The sequence below is a fragment of the Pleurodeles waltl genome, chromosome 12 (assembly GCF_031143425.1).
Source record: "Pleurodeles waltl isolate 20211129_DDA chromosome 12, aPleWal1.hap1.20221129, whole genome shotgun sequence".
Classification (NCBI taxonomy): Eukaryota; Metazoa; Chordata; class Amphibia; order Caudata; family Salamandridae; genus Pleurodeles; species Pleurodeles waltl.
Window position 1 is genome coordinate 517,636,352 of NC_090451.1, and position 12,643 is coordinate 517,648,994.

Here is a 12,643-nt window from a genome sequence, read left to right on the forward strand (position 1 = left end):
GCGTGGAGGGCGTTACCGTAGTCTAGTCTGCTGCTGATGAGTGCATGGGTGACTGTCTTCCTGGTCTCTGGGGGAATCCATTTGAAGGATTTTTTTTTTTTTTTTTTGAGTGCGGAGTGTGTGGAAGCAGGAGGAGGTTAGAGCATTGATTTGCTGTGTCATGGAGAGGGAGGGGTCCATAATGATGCTGAGGTTGCGGGGGTGGGTGCGGGGCCTAAGACGGTGGGCCACCAGTAGTCATCCCATGTGGTTTTGTTGGGGCCGAAGATGATGATCTCGGTTTTGTTGGAGTTAAGCTTGAAGTGGTTAGTTGTCATCCAGTTGGCGGTGTCGAGGAGAGCAGGGTGTAGGTTGGTTTTGGCGGTGGTGGGGTTGCGGGTGAGGGAGAGGATGAGTTGGGTGTCATATGCATAGGAGAGGATAGTGATTCCGTGTGATCGGAGGATGTTGGCTAGGGGGATAATGTAAATGTTGAAGAGTGTGGGGCTGAGGGAGGACCCTTGGGGGACTCCGCAGATGATCTTGGTAGCGGTGGAGTGGAAAGGTGGAAGGCAGACTCTCTGGGTCTGGTCGGTGAGGAAGGAGGTGAGCCAGTCTAAGGCTTAGTGGCGAATTCCCATGTTGTGGAGGCGTGTGCGGAGTGTGTGGTGGCAGACAGTGTCAAAGGCTGAGGAGAGGTCTAGGAGGATGAGTGCGACGGTCTCGCCTTTGTCGACTCTGGTCCTGATGTCGTCAGTGCATGCAATGAGGGCGGTTTCCGTGCTGTGGTTCTTGCGGAACCCGGTTGTGAGGGGTCCACAGATGCACAGGTTGGAGATGGAAGGACAGGTCTGAACAGGGCATCACAAACCCCCCTCTTTAGCAGCTACAGAGGCGGTGTAGCTCTTTATGTGCCTCTTCTGTCTGCAGCTTGGTAAAGGTTCATAATTAATGTAAAAGGGTAGGTGAGTGAAAGGATGGAGGGATGTGTAACTGAAAGGGTGGATGAGTGAGTATGTGTAGGCTAGAAGGATGAGTGAAAGGACATGTGCAAGGATGGATGAGTTAAAAGGATGGTGGATGGATGGACCAATGAAGGAAAGGGTGAATGGATGGATGGATTCAAGGGTGGAAGGATGACTGAGCGAAAGGATAGATAGGCGGATGGGTGGATAGTAGGATGGATAGGTTTAGAGATGGATGGACTGAAAATCAGACTGGTGACAGACTGAACGATGGATGAAAGAATGACTGGCAGAATGTAAAGATGCAATGGTGGGTATCAGTGGGTGAAGGGAAGAATGAACGGATAAATACTTGGATGGAAGACACAAGAGAGCTCTTTTGGGGAGGGTTGCAATGACTTTCTTCGCTTGATTGGTGGCATAAGAGTTGTGTTAGCTCTCATTGTACCAATGAGACTGCTGGGCTCGGGCAGCAGGACCACTAGGTTGTGTGTGTCTAATTCCACACCGTGTGACAGCTGTCTGCCTAACCATTTCAGCCAGCTAGCAGTACCTCACCTGCACCTAAAAGTGGCAGTGATTTTTGGCATTCCTGCGCATGATATTCTGATTTCTCAGGGCAATCATGGTTTAACATATCTCAGCCTTTTCTCTCAGTCACATTCATCTCACACATGCAAAGTCAAACAGAAACAAGAATCGGTTCAATACATTTTATTGAATCAACTGCGTTCTAGAAAAAAATAGCATGTACTGCAATGATTAGGATGATAAAACATAATAGCAATGCGGTGACAAGAAAACATAAGAAACAACGCACCATAGTGTCAGAATGCTATGGATTGGAATTCCTACCCAGGCCACTAATCTACTACTAGAGCACAAAAAGGCAGAAAAGAAGTCAAGTCTCAGCAGACAGCTGCAGTGAAGCGACAGCATGCAGTGGGAGTTTTCTGGCTGGAACTCTCCCTCTAACGGATAGGGGGCAGAGGGATGTTTTATAATAAAACAGCTGGTGTTCTAAGAAAACTGTCCTAATGTAAGAACACACGTTTCCTGTGAAGTGGCAAAGATTGTGGTGTCCTACTTTGTACTGACAACAATATTGAGTACAGCCTTGAGCATGGTACAGAATGAGAATGTCCTACTAACAAGAATGAAAACAGTTCCTAGGCTCAAAGTGTATGTGATAAAAGAAATAAAACATCACTGCAGAATAAAGCTTCTGCTCAGAAACTAATACGAATAAAATAAATTCTTACTAGGCTAGAAGGCATGGGCAGCAGGCCTATGGCTAAAATTAATGTGCCAATGAAAAGGTCACTAAAATAACCCCACGACAAGAGCTTTGGTTCAAAGTGGAGGGATTTTAATTTTCGGACTACTCCCTTGACCTGCAAAATGCTCCTTTCTCAAACTAGGGTTTATCAGGTGAGCGTGGTGCTGTTTGCCAGTGCATTCTTCCTAGACAGCCAGGTGCTCTGCATCTGTCCCTTCACCAGCCCTAGAAACGAGAGGAGGTAAAAAATAAAAAACAACAACAGAAGGAGCACAGCAGTCTGCGTTTGTACACCAGTTTGTGATGGTATGCAGAGCACAAGTCCTAGAGAAAATTGCACGTGGACTAATGAGCATAGGCAGTGCACAGAGACATTACCTGAAATGATGTCACAGTAAGTAATATCACAATTCTGTACGATATATTAAAAATGTAGCATTTTCCAAAACACAAATATGTTATGCTTTATCAGTCCTCCGAAATGCTCCCCTAATCTAAGCACTTTACAAAAACAACAAATATAATTTCAATTACCAGATGTTACCAAAACCTCGTCTTTGAACTGAGGGAACTTATATGTTTCTCTGTGCACTGCCATGAACTGCTTTAAGGAAATGTTGAGGTGATCTCTTCAAGTGCCAGGACAAAAGACTACATCTGCAACAGGGTAGATGGTCTGAGGCTCTCACAGGGGTTACAGCAGGGCCAGCTCAGTTCTCATCAAATACAGACATGCCAGCAAACTCAAACAAAATGCCCACAAGCGTCCCGATATGCTGCACCTTAATCTAAATTGCATCAATGATAAGTAAGCCTTGAAAACTCTTCTTCTCCCTCTGCAAACTCTATTAAAGTTCTGGTTAAACTCAATGCTCCTGTGCGGTTTAGCAACATACAGGTGTTTTAGGTAGTGTTTAATAACGGGTTAACCTTTTTATTAGTACTACCAATTTGAATAGATTAAGAAACGGGGGACCAGGAAAATAAAACACATGCCCAAGATCACACAATTTTGTTAAGTGAAAGAGATTCAAGGTTAGATGTTTAGTGCCCTCATTTGGCAGATAATATTTAAGTCACATTTCCTCAAGAGCCAGGTGAATTGTGTGCTGACACAAGGCAAAAATGTGGAATAGTTACCTAAAATGTACGGGCAGAGGTGAATAGTTAAGAGGAGCTAGTGTAGCCAGACCGTGTGTGTGTGTGTGTATGCAGTGTACGGAAATAGGCACCTTAACAATGGACATAGGAAAGCGAATGAGGTTGAGAATTGAAAATGTAGTGTAAATTGGTCCAAAATAAAATCCTCCTCCTACTGTTCAGGATGGATAGATCGATGCGGCTCCTTGTTCCCTCACTTCAGTAAGATATATTACTTTCAGGCTGCAATTGCTTTCCGAGGCCCAGGAGTCTGCCCTTTGTGTTCGATTTGTTTTCTCTTCCTGGAGCCTAGGATTCTCTAGAGCAACTACACTTTGCAACAGGGTTGAACTACATCACAGCAAAGAGCAGAGACTTTTACTGCTAGGCAATCAGGAAGACGGGTTTTTGTTCTGCTGGAACGAAATTACACGCAAAGCAAGTGAATACATGGAGAATGTCCTGCTGGAGCCTACTAAACCCAGGAGCAGCCAATAGTGCAAGCCTCTCAGGGGAGGCAGTACAACTATGTGAAAGTGTACTGATGGTGTGTTCTTAATGGCAGAAATCACATAGGTACCCACTGGAGAAACTTTCCTTCTTAACACACCAGCCATTTCAAGCCATCTCTAAAACCCCTCCCTTCTCTTGCTTGTAGTCTCAGCACTCTAACAGTTAAAAAAAAAAAAAAATGTTCTGTGTAATTCATCTCCATTCTCTTTCAAGGCTTTCTGATATACCTCTATCCACCATCTCAGACCTCTGGCTTCTCTAGCTCTCTTCTAAGCCTTATACAATTGGCCTAGTTCCCTGTCCTGTACCCAGTCTAAATTCTAGGCCATAACAATTTCCCAATCTAAGTCCTCCTACTTCTCTTGCTCTCAATCGAAGTCCTCGACAATCGCTAGCCAACACTACCAACCTTCCCTTCGCTTGCTTTCAGTCGTACCCTCACTGCTGACCTATCTCTAATTTCCAGTTTAACAATACCACCAACTATTTGCTTGTCTTAGTGCTTTCCACCATCCCACTAGGTCGGTCTTACTCACATCGTTTTTCAGTCTCTAGCCCCAACAACACACCTCCCTTCTGAAAAGGGCAACATAACCCCTACCTATACATGAATCTCTTCCCTCAAGACATCAATGGTTCCTCGTTGAACACCTCTTCCATATCAAACTGTGATCTCCGAGGTCGTAACCGTCTCACCATGCAACTCCTCTGCCCCTCCTATTAGTTGTTAGTTGTTAGGCATTGGTGAAACCATCGCTTATGAACCTCAAGTCAAAGGTGAGGGAATATGTTAACTAGAAGATCTCTTTTTCATCCCATCTACCTATACACCTTCTGTGTTATGAATGCCCTAAAATATATTTTCTTCGCATTTCTCCCTCTGATTTTTCACAGGCACACCATTCTTTAAGTTTCTCTTATTCCTTGTCCTATTCCAAAAACTTTCTTCCTCCAGATGTTTCTGACTCCGGGCTTGCAAGATGTTTTCTTTAACAAAATGAGGCCAGTGCATATCTGCACAGCATATTTAATGAATTGCTCTGTAAGGTCAGTGTCAACTATGTCTGCATCAATACCATCAACATAACCCTCACACTTTCTAGATCAGTCTCCAGCTGAGAAGATGGTGAATGGTTTGAAAACAAAGACAGGTTATTACTTGTGGGTTTTTTCTTCTCCATCAGACCCCTTGACCATCAACCATCACTCAAAGTGTGTTGATGCATGCTAGTATTTCTAAAAACATTCATAATGCAACCAGTTTCAACAAGATTCTAGGGAGCATGAAAATAAACAAGCATTGGCAAAGCCAATAGATTTGACATTGGTGGTCAGCGTATCGGTTTTGTCAATGCATGTCTTGTTTTGACATGGTTCTTGTAAAACATTATTGATGTGGGAGCTGCCAGGTCCTAACCTTTACAAAACAAACATTGGGAAAATAGTTATTGGACTCAAAAAGCACACATTGCCTCAGTAGCTCCTTGCACTGAAAAAACTACTCTGTGTGCTGATTTGCTCCTTGTAAAACAGCAGAATGGCGTCACTGACAGTGAAGCCAGCCGATCAAATCGATAGATTAAAAAAATACATATATTTTATTGGCATATTTTAAACAGCGACAACATTGTGTTTCATATTCCATAACAGCACCACTCTCAGGAGAAAAATAAAAGCATAGCATACCCAATACACATACCATTTCAAAGGTTGCATAGTTGTTTGCCCAGGGCACTAACCCACTGTTCTTTAAATACATTTGGACCCCAGTGGTCACCGACGACATTCACAGTCCTATAAAGTTAGAATGGTCTCTACCCTTATCAGTTAGTACTGCCAGAACTAAAGCTAAGGTAAGTCCCGTAACGTAGGGTGCGTGTGTAAATATCGAGTAACTCTGTGGCAGGAGCAAGAAGGGATAGAGGAGTGACTAGGTTGAATCATGTCAGATGAACATCTCAAAGTGGGTGGAGGATAGTATCAAGCAATAAGATAGCCAGGCTAAAAAAAGTTAACAAATAAACAGAACATAATTTGAATTAAAGCTTCTCGTGGGGTATAGGTTGTTTCTGTGAGCGGATATGTTAGGGAAGGCTGTCCATCAGTAGTTTTCAGCTTCTTAAATGCATATTATGGTATCTAAGGTATGAATCACAGAGTCCAGGTGTGGGAAATGGGTGGCAGGTTGGCACCTTCGGACGTGACATGGATCAGGCATTTAATCTGGGCAGCCGTCTGAGTCCCCATAAATCACCCATCTTTTGTGCTCCCCGTCTGCTCTACCTCCCCAGGGACTGTCTCTGGGGTCGTCAGGTGTACCCTGATCTGCATCTGAGCCCCAGATGTTCCCTAGAATTTCCGTTCAGAGCCTTGCTGGTGGGCATCTTCTAATTCCTATGGCATCTTCGCTATGAAGAGCCCTTTCTTCTGCCTCCGCCCAAGTCATAACATCCTTCAGTCATACGTCAAATTTTGGGCCTCACTTCCATTTTCTAAGCCATTGCTATCCAGCGTGTGGGTAATACTAAGCCTAAACATTTTAAACCCACTTTGCGCTTCTTAGGTCTAAAGAACATTCCCAGTTGGCAGGCCTCTATCTGGCATGGAATAGTGTGTCCAAGTGTAAGATGTAATCGGTTGAGGACCACATTCCAGAATACCTGGAGGGTACAGCAGTTCCATGTCATGTGACAGAAATAGGCGTCAGGGAGCCTACATCTAGGGCATCCCCACGGGTCTCCCTCGTATATCAACTGTAATCTATGAGGCATGAGCTATGAGGTATGCCATATGCAGAAAACAAACCTGAGTATATTTAAGCCTTGTGTTATGGGAAACCTTTTTAGGTTAGGCCACCATTTTGCTCCATTCCCGGTCCGTAAGCTTGCGGCCCAGGATAGAATCCCATCTTGCCCTCAGGTCTGTCAATGGCTTCCTCCTCATATCATTCAGGGAACGTCAGAACCATGTGACCAATCGCCTGACTGAACCCATGGAGAGTAAAAGTTGGAGATGGGGGTGGAGGGGGATGTCTTGTCCTGTCCACTGTCCCATAGTCCGTGTAAGTCAGAAACTGACCCCTGGGCATGATAGTTCATCCAACGGTACGAGTTTACCCAATGAAAAGCAGGCCCTTACCATCCTCAGTCCAATATGACAACTGGGCAGATGTAAAACAAGTGACTGGGCTTCGATGTGGGAGACCTACCAGCGGCAAAGCAGGTGCATATACCAGTGCCCCGGGTCCATACCAGAAATCTCTGCCGCTTGTAAGAGGCTTTGCAGTTGCAGGATGACTACATCTGGACCCAGCAGCCAGGGAAGGAGAAGACCCTGGTGAGGGGCCAGACGCACTAGGTCCCAGGTACCATACAGGGACTCATAAAGCCATCTGGCTATCAACTGCAGTTTAGCTTTTAAGTACTACAGTGCAAAGTCGGGTGCCCCCGGGCCACCCTCATCCGGTGGGCGCTGCAACACCTCGATGGATACCCTATGCCGACCACCATCCCCGATTAGTATAAGAAGTAAGACCTCAACCTGCTTAAACCATGCAACAGGTATCTTCACTGTGAGGTTTGTAAAGAAATACAGCAGGCGAGAGGAGCATCATCTTGGAGACAGCAATTTGCGCCATCAGGGACAGTGGCAGGGATCTCCAGAAAGTGACACACCCCTGAGAATAATGAATGCTTCCATCCCACCCACGAACCCCCTCTCTTAGTCTTCCAAGGTGTGATATAATTGGATACCCAGATATTTAAAGGAAGTGGGTGACAACCGAGGTCCCAGTAGGATATCCTGTAGACATGGAGTGCCCTCCACACAGGGGAAAAGACAAGTTTTAGCCCAGTTGAGGCATAAACCAGACACTCTCCCGAACTTCTCAAGGCAATTAATTGCTACCCTCGCCCCCACAGGACCCTCTGCTAGATATAGTAGAAGATAATCAACGTATAGCGAAATGATATGTTCCTGCCCATCAACAGCAAAGTCGCTGACCTCGCCCTCTGTTTGAAACAATTCCACTAGCAGTTCTATGGCCAGGCAAAAAGTAAGGTTGATAATCCTGTCTGCTTCCTCTGAATAGATCATATGTGGTAGATATCGTGGAGCCTGTCCTGACCCTACCAGTTGACTCCATATACAGTAGTGTAACCCATCAAATCCACTCTTCCACAGACTCATCTTTCGCATGACTTCCGTCAGAAAGTCCCATCTTATCCAGTCAAAGGCTTTCTTGAGGTCAACGGACAGGAGTATCGCACCCAAATGGTCCTGCACCTTAGGGCGGTATAAAGCATGGATGAATCTTTGCAAGTTAAGGGAAGTACTGCGGTTCAGTATAAAACCGTTTTGATCTTTATGTATTAGTCCCTGCAATTAGAGAAGCAATCTATTTGCCAATACCTTACTACGGACCTTTAAGGCCACGATAAGCGTGGGTAAAGGGCGAAAGGCAGTGACAAGTGATCCTGAGCTTTATGTTTTAGGGAGATGATCACAAGTGCACTCCTGGTGGAATCAGGCAAGCGGCCCAGCTTTTGAGACTTGGCATAGAGTACTTCCGATTTTGGGACTAAAGTGCCCAAATAGGTTGAGCAAAACTCAGCTGGGAAATCATCTGGCCCGGGGGTTTTGCCTGTTGCCATTTCTTGAACGGCGTGCCATATTTCTGGAACTTTGATTGGTCCCCCTAATAAAGTGCATGCCCAAGGAGGTAAGGTCGGGAGGTGTATGTGATCTAGGAACGTGCTCTGTTTGGACACTGGGAGTGTCTCCAGGCGACAGTAGAGGGCCTCACAGTAGGACAGTAACTCATCATTAATCAATAAATGTGAACCCCTGCAATAGTAGTTAAATGTGCAATGGATGTGCTACACAGTTCAGGACGAATGAGCCATGTCAACACGCTCTTGGTGTTACCCTCCTCATTGGGGGTTCTAGCTATGATTCTTGTAGTTGTGGCATCTCGGTCTGTCTAGGAGAAAATTATGTTGCTCCTTTGCATGGAAGAGTCTCTGATGAGTAGAGGGGTCTGAGCCTAAGGTGTTGTCTAAAGTAAGGATGTTACTGTCTAATGTACGTAGTTCCTCGTGTAGCTCCCTGCAAACACGCACTGACTGATCCATATAATAATGACCACAAATCATGACCATAAATGCCTCCCATTCTATCAGGGCAGATCCTCTGGATATAGACTCCCTGTAGCATTCGTACACTAGCACTGCAGGTTGTAGCCACCATAAGGGGATCTCTAGTCTGTCATCTGGGCGTGAAGCCCCATGAGGGGGACTATGGTCCAAAAGAGTGCTCCCCTGATATTCGGTAAACATTATATAGTAGCACAACCTCTCCAAGCACAAAAATCTATCTAACCTGGTGTGGAGGGCATTCATATGGAATAAATAAGTCACATTCAAGACCATCAACACCATCCTGGGCATGCCAAATATCTGACAGTTCCCAATATGTCCACTTTCTAAACCTTGATGCTATTTTGTGGGATGATGCTCCTTAAAGAGGTGGCATAGAGTGATTTAAAAAAAAGTGTCTGGGACACAGTTAAAGTCCCATCCCGGAAGAAAGTCTCCACCCACCAGTAGTTCCCAGAGGCTGTAGGAACGCAAGCTGGTCTTGATTGGGTGCATAAACACTTACCAATGTAACTTCTCTCCCTAGTAACCTGCGGCTCACTAAGACATACCGACTCTCTTTGTCAATCAGTGACTGTGTGAGTTTGAACGGGGCTCCAGCTCTAATCCATAACAAAGCCCCTCTTGCATAAGTCGAGCAGGATGTACTGTACAATTGTCCACGTCACTTACAGCATAAGCGCTCTGGCCCAGTGAAATGGGTCTTCGGCAGCACTGCTCTATGGACCCTCTATGCCGCAGGTACCTGCGGATATTATGGTGCTTTGCAGCAGATTCCATTCTCCGGACATTCTTGGTTAAACAAAGTAAATAATGTGTTCTGTAAGACGTTCAGAAAAAGTATCATAGAACACATCTAGTGGGATGCAACCACCTCTGGTGCTATGCCATAACCCTCCCCTTCCCAAAAGTCAGCTTGAGTCCTTCTCAAGACTGACAAAAACGGTTAATCCCCAACATAAAACTCCCCATCCCCAGGGCTGAGCAGCAATGGTTGTCCGCACAAATTATGATAAGTAAGACAAACAGTCATGAGCAAAGCTCAACCAGGCTCCTATAAGGGGTCAGGTAGTGGGTTTTAGGCTCTCATAATTCGGAGACCAAGCCGGTGCTCAAGCCCAAACACTGAACTTACACCAGGTGTAGGGAAATCTTCTATCTGGGTACTATCCAGTTCTGTCATGAGGCATAATGGTAAGCAACAACTATGCTTCCCTCATGGGGGTAGCCACACTCCTCACCACTGGTCATGAACCTGGTTTCCCAAGACTCCCCTGTAAGGCCTCAACCATCTGGGAGGTCCCGGTCATAAACAGGGCACAGCAGAGCAATTTGTGTGAAGTGATGTAACATCAAATCAGGATGTCCCCTGTCTGTGAGGTCAACACAGGAAGCCCTTCCTCAGTCTGAATAGCTCTCTCTCACTCAGAGTCTGCAGAGTTATTCTCAGACATGACTCCTTTTTCTGATTCTGATCCAGTCTATAGGGAACTCTGCTGCCACCTGGAGGGATGCTGTCCTATCCTGTTCAGCCTGTGACGTATTTGGCTTCTTCACTGTCCCTCTACTTCTAGCCCATCTGGTCTGATTTTTGGGCCTGTGCTTGCTTTCTCTCGCCATTCCTCACTTTTCCACCAAGGGGGTTCCCGCCCTGTACTCTTCCAGCCTTTCCCAGGCCTCTTGCAGCTCCCTACTGGAGTTTGACCATCTACCGTAATTTTCAGCTTGGCCGGGAACATCAAAGAGTACCTGAGGCCCTCCCCCCAAAGTGCCCTTTTCACCTCGGTGAAGGAAGCTCTTTTAGCATGGACTGCTACTGTGTAGTCCGGAAACAGGGAGACTTACCAACATGGTAGGAGCCATCAGTGCGAGCTCTTTGTAAGAGGGCATCTACCTCCGGCATTCCATATTATAAATATGTCATCAATGTAGCATAGCTACACCAGTGGTTTGATGCTAGAAGTAGCAAGTATTTAGTTCTCCAGTTTCCCCATTAAGATGGAGAGCAAAGGATGGAGCAACCTGAGTATCCATGGAAGTTCATTGTATCTGCAGTGTTTACCATTGCAGATAATGTGAATATCTTTTACAAACATCATGCTAACAGGAAAGGGTATCATCTAACACTAGACAAACGATTATGAAAAGCCCATCTGTAGAAGCACAGCATACATGAACATGATCTCCAAAAGGTTTAACTCTGCTTAACTGGCTTTTTACCCAGAAGGTCTCAACACCTTCCCTTCAGATGCAGTTCGTTTTAGGGGGCTGTTCATGTGTTACTCCTTTTATATTTGATTGTTCATGATCACATCCTATGACGTGATCCGAGACTACAATTGCCAGAATGCATTACAATTACATAATGTTTAGGTCTAGGCCATTAAATTCTCAATTGCATGAGGGTTATCTGACAGCCTATTTCCAATAGCATTTATTTAATCAATCACAGATGAATGAAAAATGAAAGATTTGAACCACTGACTGTCAGGTTATACACAGCTCCTCACAGCAAAGAATAGAATTAATGAGAGAGCTTGTCCTAAACAAATATCATTACATCAGAATATTCAGCCAGTAGACAATCACCTCACTAATATTGCAGCAAATCTCTCAGAAAACGGATACTTATATTTTGAGACGACGAAACGCACACAGGGATGATCATGCAATATAAATTACACAACAATCCTGCTGCTCTGAAACCTGATTTAAAATATACCGTCTTAAATGTAAGTAAAAACCAATTTACTTTGCTTGACCGGGTGTTTAATCACAGCCGGTCGTCACGTTTATTGCCAACAGAGCTTTGCATTCCGGGACATGTAGTTTGGCTTTCCCCATTGAATTCGCTTTACTCCCTGTCCCGTTTCTTCCCCGTTCCTTGGCATAAAATACATAATTAAATCTACAAGATTAGATGCATCCAACTCTAAAAACAAGAAAATTATACAAAACAAAAATAGAAAACAACATTGATTTCTGGAAATCAAGTATGACAAGACCTCTCTATGCGAAAAGTCTGCAAATAATTTTGAAAAGTGCAGCAGGCGTGAAATATTTTGTTGTTTTCAAGTTGGGAATTTAACAACGTATTCAGTAGACCCCGCTTGTATGAAATTGCAGTATTCTGCCTAGGTCTGTTCTATAACAACACGAAATGTATTCAACGATTAGACTGAGGCAGTACACCTTTTTAAAAAAACAACGTAAGTCCCTCCCCCCCCCACCCCATACAATCAACCTCAAGGGGCACCTACACACGGGGAAAGGGACAACAAATAACAGGGGCAACCCACTCTAGTATCCCTCAACCTTTAAGTTACCGCTCCCATTACCTTCTGCCGCTTAGCTTCCATGGCCGCTACTCTACCACTGGACTCGGTGCAAGTGTGGCTGCTGCACCTCCTTCCGAACACAGCAAGTTGAGAGGACAAACTTCAGAGAACATCAGGTCTCAGTCGCCATCACTAACCGATCAATTAGTACACGGGCAACGGGAGTAGAAACGGGACAAGACTGACACAGGGTAGCCTAAGAGCAACAGAAGGAGCCCGCTGTACTGCTTCCGCGAGTATGGACACTGAAGAAGGACTGGCATCCTCGATCTC

General features: G+C 45.1%; 1 protein-coding gene across 1 annotated transcript in view; it reads right to left on the minus strand.

Annotated features, from left to right (window-relative positions):
- The window catches only part of SETD6 (SET domain containing 6, protein lysine methyltransferase), a 147,311-nt gene extending 134,683 nt beyond the window's left edge, over positions 1-12,628 (minus strand). Inside the window, exon 1 of the mRNA XM_069217398.1 lies at positions 12,371-12,628. Coding sequence (XP_069073499.1) covers positions 12,371-12,391 — 21 coding nt within the window. The 5' untranslated portion in view covers positions 12,392-12,628. The remainder of the gene's footprint in view (positions 1-12,370) is intronic.
- Positions 12,629-12,643: the final 15 nt, after the last annotated feature.